This window comes from Lutra lutra, chromosome 14 (assembly GCF_902655055.1).
Source record: "Lutra lutra chromosome 14, mLutLut1.2, whole genome shotgun sequence".
In the NCBI taxonomy this organism is placed as follows: Eukaryota; Metazoa; Chordata; class Mammalia; order Carnivora; family Mustelidae; genus Lutra; species Lutra lutra.
In genome coordinates, this window is record NC_062291.1 from 63,106,213 (window position 1) to 63,130,080 (window position 23,868).

The 23,868-nt window shown below is 44.7% G+C and overlaps 1 protein-coding gene across 1 annotated transcript; it reads left to right on the forward strand.

The window, feature by feature from the left end:
* Window positions 1–610: 610 nt before the first annotated feature.
* On the forward strand, window positions 611–12,478 carry INA (internexin neuronal intermediate filament protein alpha). The gene is made up of 3 exons (XM_047703461.1): window positions 611–1,814; window positions 10,587–10,711; window positions 12,065–12,478. Exons 1-3 carry the CDS (start codon window positions 750–752, stop codon window positions 12,375–12,377), a joined length of 1,503 nt encoding a protein of 500 aa, XP_047559417.1. The 5' UTR covers window positions 611–749; the 3' UTR covers window positions 12,378–12,478.
* Window positions 12,479–23,868: the final 11,390 nt, after the last annotated feature.

A 23,868-nucleotide genomic window follows, 5' to 3' on the forward strand; every position in this document is an offset into this window, starting at 1 on the left:
AGCTCTTTCCCGCGCGTCCTTCTACTATCCGCAACTCAGGCTCGTGTTCTTTATCCATCTCCCATCTTTTCCAGGGCGTCACAAGCATTCCGCCCAGCCACCCGCCCTGGGCGCTTCCGAGAGCTGCAGAGGAACAGCTGATGAGATGATCTCTGACGTAGACCCACTCTACCCCCTGGGAACCCCGAACTGGCTGAGGAAAGGGACAAAGCCTGAGGGAGGAGACAAAGTCCCCATTCTAACTGAAAAAAACAGGGCCTCACCCTCAGGAGCTCCCGGGGAGGGGTGGGCGGGCGTACGGGACCCCTCCCAGAAAACCCTAGCTCTGGGTGGGCTAAAGGTGGCAAGGAGAACAGGGTCAAGGGCAGCGACAGAGCCGGGTCGTCTGCGGATGGGAAACCCCAGTCGTTTAGGCACCCCTCCGCTCAAGTCACTCCCAAACCAGACAATTCTTGGGGAGGAGTGCCGCGGGCAGGGAGCGGCTTCTACGCTAATCGCTTTGTCTCAGCGTCCTAGGTCCGCCGCGCGCGCAGCTGCAGTTGTCACTGCGCTTCCCAGCCCCCGCTTCTGGATGCCCCCCTTCCCTCTCTCCACCAGACCCGGAGCAGGAGCTCCGCCCCCAACGCGCCGCCCCAGCCCCGGCGCTTTAAAACCCGGTGCACACCGCCCAGCCGCGCCCCGTCTGGCGCACCTCTCCTCTCCTCTGTATCTTCAGCCGCAGCCGCTCTCCCGGCCCTGGTCCCGGCACCATGAGCTTCGGCTCGGAGCACTACCTGTGCGCCTCCTCCTCCTACCGCAAGGTGTTTGGAGATGGCTCGCGTCTGTCCTCGCGCCTCTCCAGCGCCGGTGGCGCGGGTAGCTTCCGCTCGCAGTCGCTGTCCCGCTGCAATGTGGCCTCCTCGGCCGCCTGCTCCTCGGCCTCGTCGCTTGGCCTGGGCCTGGCCTACCGCCGGCCCCCCGCGTCCGACGGGCTCGACCTGAGTCAGGCGGCAGCGCGCACCAACGAGTACAAGATTATCCGCACCAACGAGAAGGAGCAGCTGCAGGGCCTCAACGACCGCTTCGCCGTGTTCATCGAGAAGGTGCACCAGCTGGAGACGCAGAACCGCGCGCTCGAGGCCGAGCTGGCGGCGCTGCGGCAGCGCCACGCGGAACCGTCGCGCGTTGGCGAGCTCTTCCAGCGCGAGCTGCGCGACCTGCGCGCGCAGCTGGAGGAGGCGAGCTCGGCGCGCGCGCAGGCCCTGCTGGAGCGCGACGGGCTGGCGGAGGAGGTGCAGCGGCTTCGCGCACGCTGCGAGGAGGAGAGTCGAGGGCGAGAAGGCGCCGAGCGCGCGCTGAAGGCGCAGCAGCGCGACGTGGACGGTGCCACGCTGGCCCGCCTGGACCTGGAGAAGAAGGTGGAGTCGCTGCTAGACGAATTGGCCTTTGTGCGCCAGGTGCACGACGAGGAGGTGGCCGAGCTGCTGGCCACGCTGCAGGCATCGTCGCAGGCCGCGGCCGAGGTGGACGTGGCTGTGGCCAAACCAGACCTGAGTTCGGCGCTGAGGGAGATCCGCGCCCAGTATGAGTCCCTGGCTGCCAAGAACCTCCAGTCAGCCGAGGAGTGGTACAAGTCCAAGTTTGCCAACCTGAACGAGCAGGCAGCGCGCAGCACGGAGGCCATCCGGGCAAGCCGCGAGGAGATTCACGAGTACAGGCGTCAGCTGCAGGCACGCACCATCGAGATTGAGGGGCTGCGTGGGGCCAATGAGTCCTTGGAAAGGCAGATCCTGGAGCTGGAGGAGCGGCACAGTGCAGAGGTGGCTAGCTACCAGGTAAGGGCTGAAACGCTGCAAAGGGAGGGGCGCCCTGACCTCTCCCCCACCTACCTATGCCTTCCCACACAATTGGGCCCTTAGGAACTGAGAGGAACGGGGGTGGGTGGGTGGGTGGAGGAAGGACCCCAACTGGAGGTGCTGACAAACAAAAGCCCAGGAGCCTATACTATTCATTCTAGAGTCCTGGTCACCCTCTTTCCTTGCCCGTCAAATCCCTGTCCGAGCCCTTTTAGAAAAAAACCCTTAAGCTTATGTTTTTCAGAATCCAGAAATCTAATTTATTCCTTTCTGTCCGCAAGTGGACATAAACACCTTGGTGACCTGAAGAACAGCCCCCCACCCAAAGTAGGAGTGAACCCAATGCGGTTGGGATACAGTCTCTCATGTTGGCAGTGCTGTCTCGGCTGTGTGGATTGTTGGGTTGACTTTGGAAGGCTTTCTGTGCGCCCAGAATTGATATTTATGGAGTATGGTCTGCGCTAGAGAGAAGAATGGTGGACTGACTATGGTATGTGCTAGGGAGAAGAATGCTGGATCCTTCTGGGAAGGGTTTTTGCCCAATCATTTTCTTGAGTTTTGCCTTCAAAAGAGTAGAGATTGGGAGCCAAGGAGCTGAGTGATTGGGCTAGTTACAACCGCCCTTCTCTACCCTCTTCCCCTTCCAAGACAGACAGACAGACACACACACACACACACACACACACACACACACACACACACACGAGTTTCCTTGTCGATCTGCTGCTGGTATTTCTTCCTAAAGAAAGCTTTATACCACTTAGCAAATAGGAATGGCATGGGCGCTGTCCACGGTGCTGATCTAGAGTGCTTTCCATCTCAGAAATGATGTGTCTCCCGTCTCATGTCCTAGTTATGACTCTCTAGGTAATTAACTGCTTTGTTGTTGTTGTTTTTTTTCTTCTGCAACACCATCACATCAGTCTTGGCTACCTGCAATCAAACGTCACCTCATAGCATCAATTTTCACTGTCATGGATGGCTTACCACTTAGCAAAAAACACCTAATCTGCTCAGCAGCAGTGAGGTCCCACTTGAAAATTCACATCTCCTTAACAATTTTCCATCCTCAATGTATGTGATAAATCACAGAGATGGGTGATTCTATCTTTGTTATAGGCCACTTATTTTTTTCCATCTTTCCATATCTCCTAAGCTCCTTTGAAGGTGTTAATTGGATCTTTCTTCCTTTTCTCTCCAAACAAAGACCACGGCATCTTCAGTTTTACTGTATAGAGCATTCTGGGCTTATGACCACAAAGAGTACAGAGACAGGAGAAAAAAAAGGAATCTAAATAGTGTTTCAGTTTCAAGGTCCAATCAAAGCTCCATTGGGTAGAATGGTACTAATTCAGAAATTTGCAATAACTCATTCTGGCCAAAATCGAAGTTTACATTTGATGAAATTAATAGGGCTTGGAAACATTAATAAAAAAGAACAGAGAGGAGTAAAACCTCAAAAGTACTGTTTTAGTCTATAGCTGAAGAATTATTATTGGCGTGCAGGTATTTATTGTCTATTAAACTATTTATTTATTGTCTATTAAAACTGCTCCATTTGCTAAAAGAAGAAAGCTTGCCTGGACCATTTGTTTGGGTTATTTGGAATTACAGTACTATTCAAGTAAATACTTCTATTCTGCTTCAAAAGCTGTAACTTGAATTTTTCACTGTATGGCCTAGCTCCTGCATGGCCTGAATTAATCACATTTAGTTAACTGAGATTTCATGTATTCTTCTAGAAGCCTCAAAAGATGAGCTAGGGGGTCTTCTGAAGGGCTAACCCAGTCTTTCTACAAAAAGGCTAACTTACCTGCAACTACAACTGCCATCTGAATTGGTCTTTGCCATGCCCTCTGTTTGCTTAGTCTAGCCCTACACCCTAAGAGATGGTGACAGTATTGTCTGACTTGTTTTGTTTGCTTTAAACGGCTTTCAGTGTCAGACAATAGGAGGGTCATCCAGACACGGTCTGCAGGAAACAAACAAAAACCCTCCAGAAACTGCGGCACCTGCGTCTCTGCAGTGTGCCCCTGTCCGCTTTGGCCTTCAGAGGCTCAGTGGACCTGCTGGTGGAATGGAAGACCAGCTGAGACAACAGAAAGCTATTTCCTACCCCTTGGGACTTCAGGCTAAGGAGGGGCTCACACCCTCACCTGCCGAACCTGAAGCCCTGAAGTCACAAGCGTTATCCTCTGGCTGTTTTCTCTAACAATTTTAGCAGTGCTGGCCAAGATGAAAAGCCTCCTTCTCCGCAGTGAAATTCAGCCATTGTTTTCTTGCCCTCTCCCCCCTCCCCTTCCGCTGCAGTAATGGGAGGCTGTTCTTTTTCTTCTGCTTCAGAGATTAGTGATAGGCCCATTTTCCTTTGCAAGCTTACCACCCTCTAAGAGGCAGAGGAAAGCCCCATTAAAGTGACATTTTTCCCTGCCCAGAATGCTGACAGGCTATTCAAGGATAGAAAGCTTATTACAGTTTTGAAAGGGTAAAGAATGATTCAAGGTGACATAGTAAGTACACAATGATATATGAGATTGTCCAAATCAGGCGACAGGAGAAATTATGAAGAGCTAGGACCATTGTCTTCAAAAGCCAAATGTAGCCACCCTCTATAGGTGAACCCTTTTCCATTTCTGACCCAGGGTGAATCTAGTTCCTGCATAGCTGCTCTACCACCATTAGAGGCCCTGTTCTCCCAAAGATGCGTAAGGATATTTTTGTAGGATACTGGAGGCCCTGGCCCTGTACTCTGGTCAGTCTTGGAAAGCCGGAGCTTTCCTTGAAAGACCTTGCAGAACAATCAAGCTCACCATTAGTTAATGCTCCCCAGGGAGAAGAGCCAAGTCTGCCCTCTTCTCTCTAGTATGAGATTGGAATACAACCTAATGAAATAGCAAAACGGGGTTGGCCCCTTGGAGATTGGGCGTGCCACTGGCTGCTTATAAATCTATGGCTTGATAGATTTATCTCTGAAACTAGAATCCAAGAAGAAACTACATTTGTTCCTGTTTTTCCTTTTAACTCTTCCATGTGTTTTTAGTTTTGTTTTTGCCCCTCCCTGCCTCATTGTATTACTGTCACCAAGGCCACCTTGATAGCTCCTCTACAGAAATAAATTTAAACCTGCAGTTCCTAAACCCATTGATCCAACAAGGTCACTTGGGAGCTTAACAAAAAGATTCTCAGGCCTACGCCCAAAGATTTGGATTCAGTGGTTCACAGGTGCGGCCCAGGAATATGCATTTTCAGTAAAAGCCCTGCACCGTATTGTCCTTGGGCTGATTTGGCAGTGCACTAACCTAAACCACACTCCACAATATAAACCAGCTCATAGAATGCAAGATTTCAAAGTATGATAGGGAAAAAGAAAGGAAGCAAGCAAGCAAGCCAAGACAGGAGGGAGAAAAAGGCATATGGGCAGTCCACCTATAAAAATCCTCTCTCCTCGCCCAGTAATTCTGGAGGGGCTCTTTCATCCAGACTGTGCTGCGGCACTCACTACTACTGCTCACCTGGCTGAGGGCTCCCAAAAGTGATGAAATCCATAGCACTATTTGTGGTTCCTTTCCCCCACTGCAGATGTGTGTGTGGCATGGTCTTTCTCTTATTCCAGGCCCTGCATTCTTCCAGCCCTTGGGAAGATGCTCAGCACGTGTTTTAGCTACTACTCCAGGAGAGACCCCAGCTGGAACTGGGAGTGCCTCTGCCATTCCCTCAGGCTAAGCCAGCAGCGGCTGCGTGGTTGGGGGAGGGGGTAGACTGCAGTGCTCAGCTCAGATTTCCAGCTGGAGGCCATCTTTGGCAGGGCTTTTGAAGGGCAATGCAAGACAGTCTGGTGTGGGCTGAAGACAGCATAAACAAAGGGACTAGACGTTGAAGAGCAATGATCAGCAGTCAGCCCAGTTCCTTCTGAAAGGAGCAGAGTCATGCTTTTTGTCTACTCCGATCCATAAAATAGACATGTGAAATGTGTAACATAAAAATTCAAGAAAATCTCTATCTAGAACTCAGCTCCCAACAACCTTTTATTCAGCAAACACAGCTCTGAAACAAAAATGTTGTTTTTAGAAAGGACCTTATTAATCTGCTGATGAGACAAAACATCCATGTTCAAATCACATATTGGGAAGCTGACCCCTCTGATGCTCCTAACTTACTCATTCTTACTTTTCATGGTTCTAAAGGACATTGTCTTTTGAATTTGAAGCATGCTGCAAGATAGAGAAGAGGGACCAATGGAGTCAGCCATCATGGAGAAAGAGTAGCTTAGTTCAACTTTCAGAACAAAGAAAACCAATAAATAGCAAGCACTAATTCAAACACTGCTCTTTGGGGCCATTTAGGGTAGAAATAAATAATCTGATATACCTCAGTTGACAAACGACATCATAGAATTATAGAAAAATAATTGCTCATTATCATAACCTGTAGTTGCTAAGAAAGGCTGCATTATGTTTATGTCCTCATTAAGAACGGTACCTCCCCCATGGGGCACCTGGCTGGCTCGGTCGGAGGAGCATGCTACTCTTGATCTTGGGGTCCTGAGTTTGAGCCCCATGTTGGATGTAGACAGTACTTTAATAAAAAAATATTTTTAAAAATGGTACAAACCCCTCTAGGAAGGCTTTTTTTCCCCCAAAATCATTATTTTAAGAAAATCTGGTGCTTTAAGGAATATGCCTTCAACTCTCTAATATTAACGTTTTATTATACATTGTTTTCCTTGGTAATCCAGGAGGTTGCCAGGAGGCCTCATGATTAATTCATCCATGTGATTAAAAAGGGTGTAGACTCGTATGGTATGATACTAACCATAATTTATTGACCAATTTTTACGTGACAAGTGCTGTTTTAATACCTGCTACCTAATTTAACAGATAATGGACTCCTATAACAATATGAGGTGCTTAATTTGAAATCCCAACTTAAGGATCTCAGAACATCTCAGAAAAGAATATTATAATTTTCCATATATAGAAATGGGAATTTTGAAGAGACTAAAATATGGAAAACTGACTGGGGCGTGTTGGATATTTGAGGCAGGGCAAGAAATGCAACCCCAGGGCGCCTGGGTGGCTCAGTGGGTTAAAGCCTCTGCCTTCAGCTCAGGTCATGATCCCAGGGTCCTGGGATCGAGCCCCACATCAGGCTCTCTGTTCCACGGGGAGCCTGCTTCCTCCTCTCTCTCTCTGCCTGCCTCTCTACCTACTTGTGATCTCTGTCTGTCAAATAAATAAATAAAATATTAAAAAAAAAAAAAGAAAAGAAATGCAACCCCAAGATCCTGATGAAATCCTCCTCTTTTCCTCAGATTTCATTTCTCCTGTCCTTTGCCTACTGAGAGGTCTTCCTCCCTCTCCCCTTTCCCACAGTAATATTGCTTCTCTTACCCCCAGTGCATCACTAGCAGACTTGCCTGTAGGTGAGTTTAACCTCAACTAACAACCATCAAGTAAAATATTTGGTAAAAATCATTTTAAGCCCTTATGATCTCTTAATACACTTTGGAATATTTCCATCACTGTCCGTATAATATATATTTTCCCCACTGCTTGTCATTCCTTGCTCTGTACCTATCGGTTAATTGAGTTTCTCCCTTGTGGCATTCCCATCAATATTTAGAGAAGAGGTAGGAGGTATGAATTTTCCTTCTTTCTGCAGATTCTCTTGATTTGGAAGTTTGCACCTCCCAGTGTTACCAGCCCTGCTTTCCACCATCACCTCGTCATCCCCACACAGGAAGTTACAAGGATCCCTCACCCACTTACTTCTTGAGGTTTCTGATGTTTATCTGCATCACTGTTTCACAAAAGTTACTCTGAATTGCTGTGTTCTTTATGTCAACAAAGTTGCAACTGAATTATATGGGTTATTTGCTCACATCTTTTCAGGACAGAGGAAAAGAGGCATGGGTGTAGCACGGTTCATTCATTTAACGATGACTCACAGGCCATCTACAATGTGCATTGTGCTAGGCTCTGGGCTTTCAGTGGTGAACCATACAGAATCAGCCCCCATTTCCACACCGAGTACATTCTAGAGCAGTCGTTCTCTGATAGGAGTGACTTGCCTTCCAGGGGACATTTAGCAGTGTCTGGGGACATTGTTGGTTATCACAACCAGGAGGGAGAGTACGTGCTAAACACCCTCCAATTCACAGGACAGCCCCCCACAGCAAAGAATGATCCAGCCCCAAATGTCAACAGTGCCTAGGTGGAAAAACCATGAGATAGAGGAAGGGGACAGAAAATAAATTAGTAAAGTAATAAATAAGTGAAAGAATTTCAGATAATGATAAAGCAGAGCGGCCAGTTCAAGCACGTGCTTTCTTTTAATTTGTCCTCCCGCTGGAGGTGCCTTTTTCTCATTTGCATGAAGCCCCTTCCCATGCTAGCCACTGCCCGGGCTTGAGGTAAACTAGGCTGCTTAATTTGGACACAAAGGAAGACTGACTAGAGGGCATTTGAACTGACTCTAAAGTGACTGAGAGTCGGCCACAGAAGACCCACTACAGAACATTCCAAACAGATGAAACAGCTAGCTTAAAGGGGGCCTGGAGCAGAAGTGAATTTAGCATAAGGAGTAAAAGAGAAAGCCCAGGTCGCTGAAACCCTTTGAGCCAGGGGAATAGTACAGGCCATGCTGAGGAGTTGGGACTTTATTGTAAAGCTGTTAGAAGGTTTCAGACAGGTGAGGGACTAGATCTGCTGTGTTTTCAAAAGACCCTGTGGGGGCACCTGGGTGGCTCATTTAGTTAAGCACCGGATTCCTGGTTTTAGCTCAGGTTGTGATCTCATGGGTCATGGAATCAAGCCCGGAGCTGGGCTCTGCTCAGTGGGGAGCCTACTTGAAGATTCTCTCCCGCTGCACCCCCCACCCCACACCAAGTGTGCACGCATGCGCGCGCTCTCTCTCTCTCCCTCTCTCTCACGCTCTCTCAAATAAATAAATATTTTTTTAAAAAAAGTTTAAAAGACCCTCTGGCTGCTCAAGGATCAAAGATTAAAGTTATTTTTTGGGTACCCAGGTGGCTCAGTCAGTTAAGCCTCCGACTTTTGGTTTCCGCTTAGGTGGTGAGCTCAGCCAGGGTCATGTGACTGGGCTCCGCGGGGAGTCTGCTTTGAGTTTCTCTCTGCTTCTCCCCTCCCTTTCCTGCTTGTCCTCTCTTTCTCTCTCAAATAAATAAAATTTAAGAAAAAAATTTTAGGGGGCGCCTGGGTGGCTCAGTGGGTTAAGCCGCTGCCTTCGGCTCAGGTCATGATCTCAGGGTCCTGGGATCGAGCCCCGCATCGGGCTCTCTGCTCAGCAGGGAGCCTGCTTCCTCCTCTCTCTCTGCCTGCCTCTCTGCCTGCTTGTGATCTCTCTCTGTCAAATAAATAAATAAAATCTTTAAAAAAAAAAAAAATTTTAAGCTGGGGCGCCTGGGTGGCTCAGTGGGTTAAAGCCTCTGCCTTCAGCTCGGGTCATGATCCCAGGGTCCTGGGATCGAGCCCTGCGTCGGGCTCTCTGCTCAGCGGGGAGCCTGCCTCTCTGCCTGCTTGTGATCTCTGTCAAATAAATAAATAAAATCTTTAATAAAAAAAAATTTTTAAGCTATTTTTCTTCTGGGTTTGCACCTGAAAGAATTTGGAGCAAAACTATTATATGGATCTAGTTTCTTTTTTATTTATTTTCAAAGATTTTATATATTTGGGAGAGAGAGAGAAAGGCAAGCTCAAGTAGCGGGGAGGGGCAGTTGGAGCAGATCCCAAGCAGACTCTGCATTGAGCGCAGAGCCCAGTCCAGGGGTAGACTTAACTACACGGAGATCATAACCTGAGCCGAAATCGAGAGCTGGCTGCCCAACCGACTGAGCCCACCCAAGTGCCCCCTAGTTTCTTTCTTAAAAGTCTAATTTCAGCCTGCCATTTGGATTTTTAAAATTCTGTGGAGTATTTCTGCTTCCTCCTTGCTTGCTGCGTAAAATGCTTTCAGTAAGGTGATCAAGCAGCAGACTTCCAGGAAACCATCCAGAAGGATGGAGGCAGAGAAAACTTGATATCTTCTCTGTGCTTTTTCACAGTTGGAATTTTCTGAGTCTAAACTCCTAACCTGAAGCTTTGGGTTTTGGAAAGGACATACAACAGCTGAATTATTCAGTAGCAATACAATAAGCAAGGGAGGGAGGAGAAGTAAGTTGTGGGTATTGGGGTTTTTGGGTTTTTTTCCTAAGTTTTTTTTTTTTTAAGATTTTATTTATTTATTTGACAGAGAGAGATCACAAGTAGGCAGAGAGGCAGGCAGAGAGAGAGGAAGGGAAGCAGGCTTCCCGCTGAGCAGCGAGCCCGATGCGGGACTCGATCCCAGGACTCTGGGATCATGACCTGAGCCGAAGGCAGCGGCTCAACCCACTGAGCCACCCAGGCGCCCTTTTTTCCTAAGTTTTTACTTAAATTCCAGTCAGTTAATATACAGCCTGGTATCAGTTTCAGGTGACTGTTTAACAAGAGAGAGAGAAAATACCTCCCTGGTGTGCATTTGAGAAGCACAAATGCAGTAGAAGTTGCCAACCCTTACCATGTGTCTGAGTCTCCTGGGGACCTTGTGAAACAATGCAGAGGCGGGGACCTCACCCCAGAATGAGCAAATCAGTATCTGGGCCGGGGGACAGGCCTAGATTTTTAATGTGTCATCAGGGTTGAGAATCCTTGTTTTGTGGGAATCTCACTGCATTGCAGCTGATTCAAAGATGCTGGATATGTCACTTTTCAGGATAGCATCGGGCAGCTGGAAAATGACCTGCGGAACACCAAGAGTGAGATGGCGCGCCACCTTCGGGAATACCAGGACTTGCTCAATGTCAAAATGGCTCTTGATATTGAAATAGCCGCTTACAGGTATTTCAAAGGGCATGCTCCCCCAAGCAGATCCAGCCACCTGGGGCAACGCCCCCCAAATAAGTGGATAAGTGGTTTTATAGTCTCTCCAATTTCTGATGGTGAGAAGGGATGAGGAAAGTCATCTCCGGCCCCTTGCAGGGGAGCTAACTCCTCTGTCCCTCAACTTGTTTATATCCCAACTCTACCCTACTAGTCCTGGAGTGGTCCACCTGCCTCTGCTAGGATTGAAGGAGATAATGTGAGTATCCATTTTTAAAGATGCTAACTTTAAAAAAAAAAAATAGGGCTTACACAACGTAGAACATCCTAACAGGTGAAGTATCCCTCTGAATTTCTTCTCAATGTTCAAGCAAACATTTGCCTTTAAAAAAAGGTAATAACAGTAGCTACTATCTTTTGAATGGCTACTATGTTCCAGGCACTATTAGATACTGTATTTAAATGATTTAGGTATCCAGTCATATTATTTCCATTTTGCAGATGAGGAAAATTGAACCACAGACTGACCATGTAACTTGTTCTGAGTCATGGTGCTGGTGAAGGGAAGAGCTCAGCTTCAACCCTGATCTGAGAATTCTTTTTCTTTTACATTATATATGCTTCTTCAAAACAAAACTCCAAGAGTATGTGATAGTGTCTTGAGTTTCTGGTTTTAAAGAAAAGATGATAAGCAGTATTAGAAATAAGAAAAAAAGGCATTGGGCCCATTGCTATGATGCTCATTAGGCTAAGCTGAGAAAAAATCTGGTATCTGAAACAGTTGAATTCACTGGTTTTTGAAGTTGCTGTTTCCCTTTTCTTTGTACTCCTCTACATTGAAAAAAAGTACAAATCTCAAGTTCAGGCTAAATGAGGCATCTCCTTCCTCTGTGGGCTTCTCACCTCCTTATCCCTATTGCACTTAAGGTTCTAATTAGTAAAATTACTTCTCCTTAGAGCTTTGTAGACTCTAAAGTGCCAGAAATGGGTGTGATGAGGCCAAGGGGAATTGTACAAAAATTCCTTTTTGAATGTATTCATGAATAGGGTAGGTTTCCCTTTGATGGTGCTTTAAACACAGCTGATGCTAAAGGTGTGTGAGTGTGTGCATGTGTGTGCACATGCACGTGTGCATGTGTGTGCACATGCACGTGTGCATGTATGTGCACATATGTGTGCATGTGCTAGATCAACTCCCAAGTCTTTGAACCTTGGAAGACAATATTTATTGGTCTCAATCTCACAAAGAAACTGCAGAGTCTTTCGGAATCTTTCTAAAATGAATAGGAGCTGGAGGGTTAAGTTCTTTTTTTTTTTTTTTTTTAAGTTACAGGTTGACTTCCTAAGACTTTTTCTCTGTTGGATTTACAGGAAACTGCTGGAAGGCGAGGAGACACGTTTTAGCACCAGTGGATTAAGCATTTCAGGGCTGAATCCACCCCCCAATCCGGCTTATCTGCTCCCACCTAGAATCCTCAGTTCTACAACCTCCAAAGTCTCATCTACTGGGCTGTCTCTTAAGAAAGAGGAAGAGGAGGAGGAGGAGGCTTCTAAGGCAGCCTCTAAGAAAACCTCCCAGATAGGGGAAAGTTTTGAAGAAATACTGGAGGAGACAGTAATATCTACTAAGAAAACCGAGAAGTCAATTATAGAAGAAAGCACCACTTCAAGCCAAAAAATATAATTCTGTTGCTTAAAAAAAAAAAAAAGTTAATGCTTAAGAGGGGATAATATGCATTTGACTTATTAAAGAGCCTATTCCTGAACCAAAACACCTGTTACCACTAGAAAATGTCTTCAAGGCTTCAGTCTCCTATCTAGCATTAAACACTCCACTTTCTCTAATAAGACAACCACCCCTTAGGTTGGAGCAAAGTGCAGTCCTAGAGTAAATCACAGAGGAGTTATCTAAGAACTCACCTTTCTCACCTAAAGCTCAGGCTTCACAGCGTTAGATGATTCAGGTACAGAGGAAGTACAAACTAAGGTGCTAAATCTGTGATCATCGTCATTTGCTGTGAATTGAAATTAAAACTTACATTCGCTCACCATACCCAGACCTCACCCAGCCCTATAGTCTCATTCTAGGTACCTAAAACATAAGATCACTGCCAAAGATAAACCAATGGTCCATATCCACAGCACTCCGACGAAACTGCTTCACAAGTGATAGGTGTTTGTTTAATAGAAACTTCCTCCTTCCCCTCGAAATTCTATCTATCCTTTTCTTCCATTCAGGAAAAAAAAAAAAAAAAAAGCTAGTGTAGTATTCTTCCCCCTTAAAAACAGTTAGGTTCTTCTCAAAAGAACTTAACTTACCCCCTTTAGATCTCTTTGTTCAATGGGTAAAATTAGATGCATGTTGACCATTTCTGTGATTCGTGTAGACTTCTCCCTGCCCATTTCACGTCCTTCCAATTCTGTAAGTGAAGAAAAATGGCAGTGATGAGTTTTAAGGGTTGTCCCCAACAAATAATGAAAAGAGTCCCTAGATTTTAGGCTTTCAACTTCTTCAAATCCACTTAATTTAGGGAGAAAAAAAGTATGAAGAATGTAGTTGTTCACTTTAACTTTAGAAACACGGTCATAGTGCCCCGAGCTGTGATTAAGCTGACCTTAAATTTAGTAGTAGAAGCTAGAAGAGGTGAGTATTTGTGTGAATGGGAAAAGTCGAGGTCTCATTGATCTGTGTGAGTTCATTTGTGGTGATCTAGAATTAGCTGTTTCAGGCTCTTACCCTTAGAACACACATAGCCCCTTTCTCACTGTCTCGGTCCTAAAGAGGCCTTGCTTTCACTCTCCTTTGCCTTGTAAGAGTGCTGAGTGTAATTACTTTATCACCAAGACACAATGCTACTGCCCAAAAGTAACAGGAATCGCTTCTGGTCAATCACCACCACCAGCAAACATAAAAATGAAATCCTTCTCTTTTCTAAAAGAGCCCTGCCCCACGGTTTTCCCATTGCTGCATGGCTGGTGGGATCTCCTTTCCCTGCTGGAGAGGCAGCGACGCTCAGGCTAGAGAAGGGCACACGTACTCCTACTCGTGTGCAAGAAAGGACACTCTGGAGAGTCCACTTTTCATCTGCCCGACCGTGTAGCAGCCGCATCGCCCCACCTTCCACATGTGCCAAGTTTGATGTAGGGCTAAGTCTGTCCTGCAGTCCTTTCCACCAGACCTAAGAGTTGCTGTGTCTGTCACGCACCTCTGCTGCAAGTGCTGTTGTGATAGGGCGTGATGCTGTTACTGAACTTTCTTATCCTAGGACCTGCTTCAGTGGTTCAAGGAACTGGAAAGATACTTTCTCTTCCTCCTTTCCCTCACTCCATCCCTGTCTTTACTCCCCACACTTACTGTAACACGTTAGTAAGATAAGAATTAAAAGTCACACGAATCCCACCAACATGTGTTCTGTGGTTTTTGCGGCTACAGTAGAGAAAAGTGCTGTTTTGGGGGCTCCTGGCTGGCTTAGTTGGGAGAGCATGTGACTCAGTCTCAGGGTCGTGAGTTCAAGCCCCATGTTGGGCTTAGAGCTTACTTAAAAAAGAGAGAGGGATGCCTGGGTGGCTCCGTCAGTTACGCGTCTGCCTTTGGCTCAGATCATGATCTCATGGTCCTGGGGTTGAGCTCTGTGATGGGCACCCTGCTCAGTGGGGAGTCTGTTGCTCCCTCTCCCTCTGCCCCTGCCCCTGCTCATGGTCTCTCTCTCTCTCAAATAAAATCTTTAAGAGAAAGAGAGAGAGAGAAGCAAGCACTGTTCTGGTTCAGTAAGACAGCTGGACCCCAAATAATTTTGGAATTGTATATTCTCTGCTTTTGCATCCGTGTTTACATGGGAAGCCTGGGTGGCTCAGTCGGTTAAGCATCCACATTTACAGTTTTGGTTTTTTTTCCCTTGCCAAGGCTTTGGAGTTCTATAGTCTGCGTGTGTTAACACTATCTCAAACTCATAATGCACTAAGCAGTCAGTTTATGGCAAGGAGTGGAGAAATCAAACAAATGATGCAAGACAATATGTTCTGTGCCTGGATAATGATTCAACTAACTTAACTTGAACATTTCTGAGAATGAAGTGGCAGAACGCATATGGTAAAAGGTAATTCAAAACAGTATCTTGTCTCTTTTTTTGAAGATGGGTTTATATTTCTGTAGAACCCATATGTTTAATTAGCCCATTGGCAGCAGTAATAGAATTTTCCTCTACTGTAATGATTCTTAACCCTTTATGGACTACAGACCCCTTGTAGAAAGCTATGGACATTTCTCGCAGAAAAATCCACACACAAAGCTTTGTAATATCAAGGGGCTTAGGTTTCTTGTTGAACCATCTACCTCTGGTGTCCGGAAGTCCATGGACTTCCCAGTTGGGATCCCCTAATGTCATGTTAGGTTCCGGGATAGAGACTAAATGAGGGGAATACACTGATGTGGGTATGAAGCTGGAGCTTGCTGAATCCTGATCGATACTGTCATTCTCAGTGCATCTGGCTAAGAGTGCTTGAATGCCTTGCAAAGATACATTGATTGTACTGCTTCGGGAAAAGGGACGTTAGTCCCACACCAACAATGAGAGTTTTATAACAATTAAACATCTTTGAGGACCTCTTAAGGAACGATAATAGTCTCATCAATCCATGGGTTTGAAATACAGATATTGGTTGCCACTTCTAAGAATACCATCTCATTAATGGATCCTGGATGCAAAACTGCCAGGCTTTTATTACATTTATGTAATTTCTAGCTCTAATTGGCATCTCCTGTTTTCAGTGAGTTGCCACTAAAATGAGCTCATTTATAAAGGATTAAAAGCATCTTAAAGAGTTGATGAATCATTAAATCAGGACAATTTCAGTAACAAGGAAACATAGCATTCAGAATCATAAGGCAGGGAAGAAAAGGGAAGGGGAAGGAAGCAACACCATCGGTTAATGACAGAACAGGACACCACAGTGAGTCTGTGCGATTATGGGGAAGCCTGTCCATAAAGCATGTTAGTGATAACCGATGACGACTTTCAGATTCTTTAGACAATGAGGTTCCCCTGCATCCTGAGACCAATAACAGCTTTAATTTCTTCAGTGCCTGCCTACTATGTGTCAGACACTGTACTAGGCAGTAAACAGAATTATCTCATTGAAACCTCACAACCACTCTTTAGGTAGTATTTGTAGACCCATTTTACAAATAAAGATATAGAGCCTGGGAATGACGAAGTTAAAACCCTTTGTCTAATGTCACAGAATAAGAGCTGGGATTTGAACCCTCGTCTTTGGACTGCAGTGCCTGCTTCTCTTTCCTATATTGCCTCTCTACATAAAAGAAAGTTCTCTCACTCGAGGGAGTAAAAATCTTTATTTTTCTCCTCTTTTTCCCCTCTTCCCCAATGGGTTTTACTTACGGTTTTTCTGCCCTAGAAACCTTTGACAACACCAAGTCCCACAGGCAAATTGCTACACTTTGCAGACTTCCCGAACCTATTAGCTTCCTGCATTGCCATGAGGTCGTGACAGCTCAAACCTGGGTTCTGAGCCCATCTAACTGAGTCACCTCTTAGTAAAAACAAAATAGAATTGCGTGCCTTTACCTAATTTTTAAAAAGGAGGTTTTTAAAAATATTTTATTTATTTATTTGACAGACAGAGATCACAAGTAGGCAGAGAGGCAGGCAGAGAGAGAGCGAGGAGGAAGCAGGCTCCCTGCTGAGCAGAGAGCCTGATGTGGGGCTCCATCCCAGGACCCTGGGATCATGACCTGAGCCGAAGGCAGAGGCTTTAACCCACTGAGCCACTAAAACTAAAAAGTAGTTTTAAAAAATAATTTTAAAAAATAATTTAAAAAATAATTTAGTTTTAAAACTAAAAAGTAGTTTTAAAAAATAATTTTGCAAAGGAACTCTGCAGCTCAGTATCAAAGGGCCTGGAAATGACGGGATGTTGCAGAAGGGACAATTCCTCAGGAGGTAATAAATCCAGGATAGTTAGAATTCATTTTACTGCACTGGCTACAGAGGGGAGCAAGATTTGAGCAACTGTCTAGAAATCAGAGTCCAAATTTTAGCTCCAGACCCGATGCAAGTCACATATAGTCCTGCAGGTAAACTTCTAGAACTTAGTTGTGAACGCAATTAGGGAGTCCAGAACCACCATTCATGACTCTAGAGGCAAACATGAAATAGTTTGAAAATGCTTTTTAAAGATTTTTTTTTTTATTTATTTATTTGACAGAGAGAGATCACAAGTAGACGGAGAGGAAGGCAGAGAGAGAGAGAGAGAGAGAGGGAAGCAGGCTTCTTGCTGAGCAGAGAGCCCGATGTGGGACTCGATCCCAGGACCCTGTGATCATGACCTGAGCCGAAGGCAGCGGCTTAACCCACTGAGCCACCCAGGCGCCCCGAAAATGTTTTTTAAAATTCACTGGGCGTGGGGTGCCTGGGTGGCTCAGTGGGTTAAGCCGCTGCCTTCAGCTCGGGTCATGATCCCAGGGTCCTGGGATCGAGTCCCGCATAGGGCTCTCTGCTCAGCGGGGAGCCTCCTTCCCTTCCTCTCTCTCTGCCTGCCTCTCTGTCTACTTGTGATCTCTGTCTGTCAAATAAATAAATAAAATCTTTAAAAAAATAAAATAAAATTCACTGCGCGGTGTCTGAATGAAGCAGTCAGTTGGGCGTTTGACTCTTGGTTTTGGCTCAGGTCATGGTCTCAGGGTCTTGAGATTGAGGCCCGTGTTGGGCTCCCCACTCAGTGCTGGTGTCTGCTCAAGTCTCTCTCTCTCCCTCTACCTCTGCCCCCCAACTTGTGTGTGCATGCTCTCTCTCTAAAATAAGTAAATAAATCTAGGGGTGCCTGAGTGGCTCAGTGGTTTAAGCCTCTGCCTTCAGCTCTGGTCATGATCTCAGGGTCCTGGGATCGAGCCCCACATCGGGCTTTCTGCTCTGCAGGGAGCCTGCTTCCTCCTCTCTCTCTGCCTGCCTTCCTGCCTACTTGTGATCTCTGTCTGTCAAATAAATAAATAAAATATTTAAAAATAAAATAAAATAAAATAAGTAAATAAATCTTAAAAAAAAATTCATCAGAACAGAAAGCAGATTGGCAGTTGCCAGGGCTAAAGAGAGGGGGTGATGGGGGTAATTCTTCAGGGGGCTTGGGGTTTTATTTTGGACACAATGCCCAGCATTGTGAACACTGCACATGCCACTGAATTGTTCACTTTAAAATGACTAATTTTATAACATGTAAACTTCACCTCAATTTAAAAAATCCACTGATAGAGAATTTATGGAGCAGAAAAATATAATTACAAAGTCTACTATACCTTCTGCTCCAGCTGAGACCGCTATGTACAGCCAAGCTAGTTCAATCTCAGTGAGAAGGAATTCTATTAGGACAACATAAGCCAGATCTAATAAGAGTATTGATTCCAAAACGGGACCTAGAGAAAAACACCAGAAATGGCTGGATGTAAACAAAAGAAAGAATAGCTAGAAAGGCTGCTTGTTTATGAGCACCCATCATTGATTTCCAGTTGAGATTATTTTTATTATTATATCATCAGAAATTTCTAAAGTCCTGGAAAACATCTGAATCATAAGAATACATTTTTCCGGGGCACCTGGATGGCTCAATGGGTTAAGCCGCTGCCTTCGGCTCGGGTCATGATCTCAGGGTCCTGGGATTGAGCCCCGCATCGGGCTCTCTGCTCAGGGAGGAGCCTGCTTCCTCCTCTCTCTCTGCCTGCCTCTCTGCCTGCTTGTGATCTCTGTCTGTCAAATAAATAAATAAAATCTTTAAAAAAAAAAAAAAAGAATACATATTTCCCCCTGAGAACCAAATAAGCTGGTGTGCCTGAAAGCACAGTAACTTAAAATGGAAAAAAACCTGAGAGGGGCTTTGTAAGATCTTAAAATAGAGCTCATATGAGAAATTTTATTTTTCTTTATAGAACATACTACTACTGGCTTGGCAGCATGTTCAAATTTAACGTACAGTTTAGATCGGTCATCATGCCTTTACTCTTTTCAAATATCTTATATGGATATGCCATTTACAAAGGGGGTGTATGCTCCTGAATCCTGCCAAACAAAGGATTGTTTTTATTAAATTACCGTCCCCTGCTGCAAATCCTCAAAAGATGAGAAAAAACAGTTACTATGTAGGTCAAATGACTTCTCTCCTCCTCTATTGATCTCTTAGATGCTTTGATTGAGCTCATGTTTTTATGTTCCAGAAGCTTACTAGGTGGAGGTTGTGAGTAGCTAAAATGTATAAATTCTTTCTTTTTTTTTTTTTAAGATTTTATTTATTTATTTGACAGAGAGATCACAAGCAGGCAGAGAGGCAGGCAGAGAGAGAGGAGGAAGCAGGCTCCCCGAGAGAGCAGAGAGCCCGATGCGGGGCTCGATCCCAGGACTCCGAGATCATGACCCGAGCCGAAGGCAGCGGCCTTAACCCACTGAGCCACCCAGGTGCCCCAAAAATGTATAAATTCTTTCTTACAATCCCTTGAAACACTCAGACACACAGACACATATCCCAGGATTGTAATAAGACACAGTGAGTCACACTGCGGATGTTTAAACATGTATGATTCTACAATTCTTCAATGATTCCAAATAATAGGAAACAGAGAAAGCTCAGGATACAAAGGAAAATGGAGATTGATCTTGGAGGGGTCTCCAGTCCCCCTTCCTCATGGATTAATTATCGTGAATCACTCCATGGCTATTCTCTCCCTGGTGAGGTAAGTGGTCTCTGCTGGGTAGGTCTGAGACTTCATTCTAGCTCTATCATATCTCTTATTAATAGGGGGTATAGAATGCTAGCAGAGCGTAGCCAGAGTCATTAGCATAAGGGCTGGAGTTTTGAATACAATCAGTAGCAGGTCTAGTTAATTGCTAATTATTGTGCTGGGCAAAAAGGTATTTTTTCTTGGAAGTGTTCACTATATATTTTTTAAAGTAATCTCTATGCCCAATGTGGGGCTCAAATCAAGACCCCATGATCAAGAGTTACACACTCTACCGACTGAGCCAGCCACCTAGGTGTCCCTAAAACAAACTTAAGGGGTCCCAGCTGGCTCAGTCAGTAGAGCATGTGACTCCTAATCTCAGGATCGTGAGTTCAAGCTCCACATTGGGCATGGAGCCTACTTAAAATTAAAACGAAACAAAACAAATGTAACTCACTTAGGTTCATCTCTTATGCTGGGAGTATGAATAAATGAGAAGTGTAACTTCCATTTCCCATGATTTCCTGGCATAAGGATTCATACATGGCATATACAATTCCTGATGTCCTTCAGGGCTAGACAATCTTTGATCTTCACCTCAAGTCAGCCTGGAGCTCAACAAAAGGAACTCCTGGCAACTGAAACTGTCTATGGACTAACCTAGTCTGCAAAGTATAAGCAGCAGAGCCAAGACTAGAGTTAGGGTGAAAGCAGAATCCACGTCTGACTTCAGAGCCTGTGTCCCCCCCACCCCTGAGCCAGTTATCCGTAGAAGGATGTGAAGAAAGAAAATATGCAAGGAAAGAAGATGGGAAAATAAATGGTTCAACGTCAATCTTCTAATATTAGTGGACACTCTTACTCATTAGAAAGGAACTCATTCAGCAAAGTAATCTAAGAAGTGACTACATAAGGACCACATTTGAACTTGGTAGTAGGCTTATGCCAGCTGTGGTCCTGAATGCTTTACATATTCATTAATTCTCATAACAGCTCTTTGAGTTAGGTTCCTTTGCCCCTGTTTACAGGTAAGAAAAACTACAGCTCAGAGAAATTATACATGTCCGAGATCATAGAACTTGCAAGGAGCAAAGCTGGGAATCAAGACCATGCAGTCTGACTTCAAAATTCATGTCCTTAACCACTATGCATTAATGCTTCTCTGTTTGTCCTGGCAAACCTTTGTCGATCTTAACCTCTAAATTAAAATATTATTTAATCAGTTTTTCTCTTGGGAAAACATTTTCTTAGAAACCTCTGAAGGAAACAAAGAATCTGTTCTCATTTAAATGAAAATAGTATCACAATAAGAACCTCTGGGAAACCACAGACACCATCAGAACAAAATCAGAATGTAGTAAAGATTAAACCATAATTTCCATTCCATGTAAGTAAAAGTTTGGCAAGCTTTCAGGAGATCAATATGACATTTCATTTGTGAAATGACTATTAAGCTCAATAGATGATAAAATATTTCATCAGTCCAGTTTTGAAGAGAGGCCAATAATCAAACTCATGTGCACAACCTACTGAAAAGGGATAAAAATGAGGACCCACTCCGGTCATGGCCTCCTAAAGAAAACAAAGGTGAACATTCAGAATCAGAATCTGCTTGAAACTTCTCTCTTCACAGAAGTTGCAACTATTAGAATTCTAAAGAGAAAAAATTTAAAAATGTAAAATTAGTCACACATACATTTGATAAGTCGGTTACAACTTGGTGGTCCTACAAGAATATTCATCTAGGATTGAATCACAGAGGATATACTTTGAGCAAGAAATATAGGACAGATAAATGGGTCAGAGGTATTAATTTCAAGAATTCAAAGTCATTGTAGGAGAGTCATTGTGTGTGTGTGTGTGTGTGTGTGTGTGTGTGTGCAAGATCTGTGTTAGTCTGAAGTCGAGAGAAGGAATTGTCAGAGACGAGATAAGAATGTATCTCAATCAAGAGGGAAGGGCAAGGGCGCCTGGGTGGCTCAGTGGGTTAAGCCTCTGCCTTCGGCTCAGGTCATGATCTCAGGGTCCTGGGATCCAGTCCCACGCCAGGCTCTCTGCTTGGTGGGGAGCCTGCTTCCTCTCTCTCTGCCTGCCTCTCTGCCTACTTGTGATCTCTCTCTGCCAAATAAATAAATAAAATCTTAAAAAAAAAAAAAGAGGGAAGGGCAATGCAGTAGAAGCAGAGGGGAAGCTCAGTGACACCCAAGGTCACCGGAAATGACTTTGGCCTATACTAGAAAGAAAAGATTGGGATGGCAATTAAGGGAGAAACTGGGAAACCTGCCAAGCACATGTTCTGCCAAACTACAACCACCACAAACTATCCATCTGGGCATCTTTGCTTAGTGTCAGCTCAGAGAGGACGTAGGCAAAACCAAATGGACCTGCAGCTATGCCAAATGAATCTATTTTTAGCCACTGAAGTTGGGCTCTCAAATCTGTACTTCATATACCTTATTCACGCAGATTTGGGAATTTAATCTTGTTCCTAATAAAAATTACTTTTGAAAAAAACTTTGACCTTATTTCATCTAAACTAAGTGCATGCTGCCAGTGATGGCAGCCAAGCTAACCCAAGGCAACAAGTCAGCCCTTGTTTGTGCTTTTCCCACATCCAAGTCTTTGGCCCTCAGTCATCAGACAGAGACCTTGTCTTGTCTTATTCATAAGTTTTAGCTTCTCTGAGTTAACCATAAGCAATTGCTTAACCCTCACTCTTGTTTCTGCCCTAGGTCTCTCTCTTGATTCCCTATCCCATTACCCTCTCATCTCTCTGTAGTTGGGTATGCTACCCAGAACTGGACACGACACAAAGTGGATATTTGAAGTATTAACTCCCTTGATCTGAAACTGTATTTTTGTTGATGGAAGCCCAAGATTGTACTGATTTTAGGGAGTACAGATTTGAAAGCCAATCAATCAGCAATCTTTGTTTACTGCCTAGTAGTAGCAATAAGTCAAATAGATATAACCATGTATGACTTAATTCTTTGGGGTTTTGGAGGTCAAGTCTGGAGGGAGCAAGAATAGAAAAGGCAGAGCTCTTTTGTGACCTTTTTTTTTTTTTTTTTAAGATTTTATTTATTTATTTGACAGGTGAGAGCACAAGCAGGAGGAATGGCAGAGGGAGAGGGAGAAGCAGGCTCCCCGCTGAGCACCCCACTGCCCTCCATGCAGGGATGGACCCCAGAAGCAGGGAGCCCAATGCAGGAGTTGATCCTAGGACCTTGGGATCATGACCTGAGCTGAAGCTAAACGTTCAGCCAAGCCACCCAGGTGTGCCTCTTTTGACTCCTACTATAGTATTTTACCAGTAACTGTCTTTTACTAAGATTCTGAGAACTGTGTGTAGCCATAAGCTGTGATTTCCTTGAAGCAGACCACCCCTTTAATCTTGTCCATGCAACATCTAACAAGAATTTATCAATTCTTTTTGTTCATTGCAGAAGTGTTTATCAAATCATTACATTTAATATTCTACTTTACTAGAAAAACTCATCTACCAAAAATTTTTTTTTTTTTTTAGATTTTATTTATTTATTTGACAGACAGAGATCACAAGTAGACAGAGAGGCAGGCAGAGAGAGGAAGGGAAGCAGGGTCCCCGCTGAGCAGAGAGCCCGATACGGGGCTTGATCCCAGGACCCTGGGACCATGACCCTAGCCAAAAGCCCACTGAGCCACCCAGGCGCCCCCCCCCCAAAATTTATATATATATAGTATTTTCCCATGTTACTGAGCCCTTGGAATATCCTGTCTGTATGCCTGAAACCTTGGGCCACACCAGATAGTTTATCCTAACAATGTGACTTATGGTGAATGACTATTTTTGTATACCTGGAGCCCCGGGATATGCTATATCGGTTTGACCACTGAGTGGGTGCTGGACTCTCAAAAGCTGAGTCAGTCATGGACACTGCAGTATTCCCAAGAAAAACCCTGGGCACTAAGGCTCAGGTGAGCTTCTCTGGTTGGCAAGTTTACCCATGTCACACATCGTTGCTCAAAGAATTAAACACCGTCCCCGTGTCTCCACGGGGAGGAGACAACTGAAAGCTTGTGCCTGTTTTTTTCTGGACTCTGCAGTATACATCTTTTTCCCTTTGCTGATTTTAATCTCTATCCTTTCACTGTAATACACCATAAGGATAAATATAATGAGTCCTTCTAGTGAACCACTAAACCTGAAGGTAGTTTTGGGGATCCCCGACACAGATATGTTAACGTGGGACAAGAATTAACATAGTAAGTAATTTGGGCAAGAAACATTTAAGAAGCAATGAACTCCATGGTTGCTATCCTGTCCACTCTCAGGGAGCAGCACCTGGTAAAATCAGTGAAGATGTTTATAAAATATCTGTTTGATGGTAGTTTAACTTTAATTTGGATGCCTCATCTCTTAAAGAATTTTGGTTATTTTTCCTTCAATCCACAATAAATATGAACATTTCAG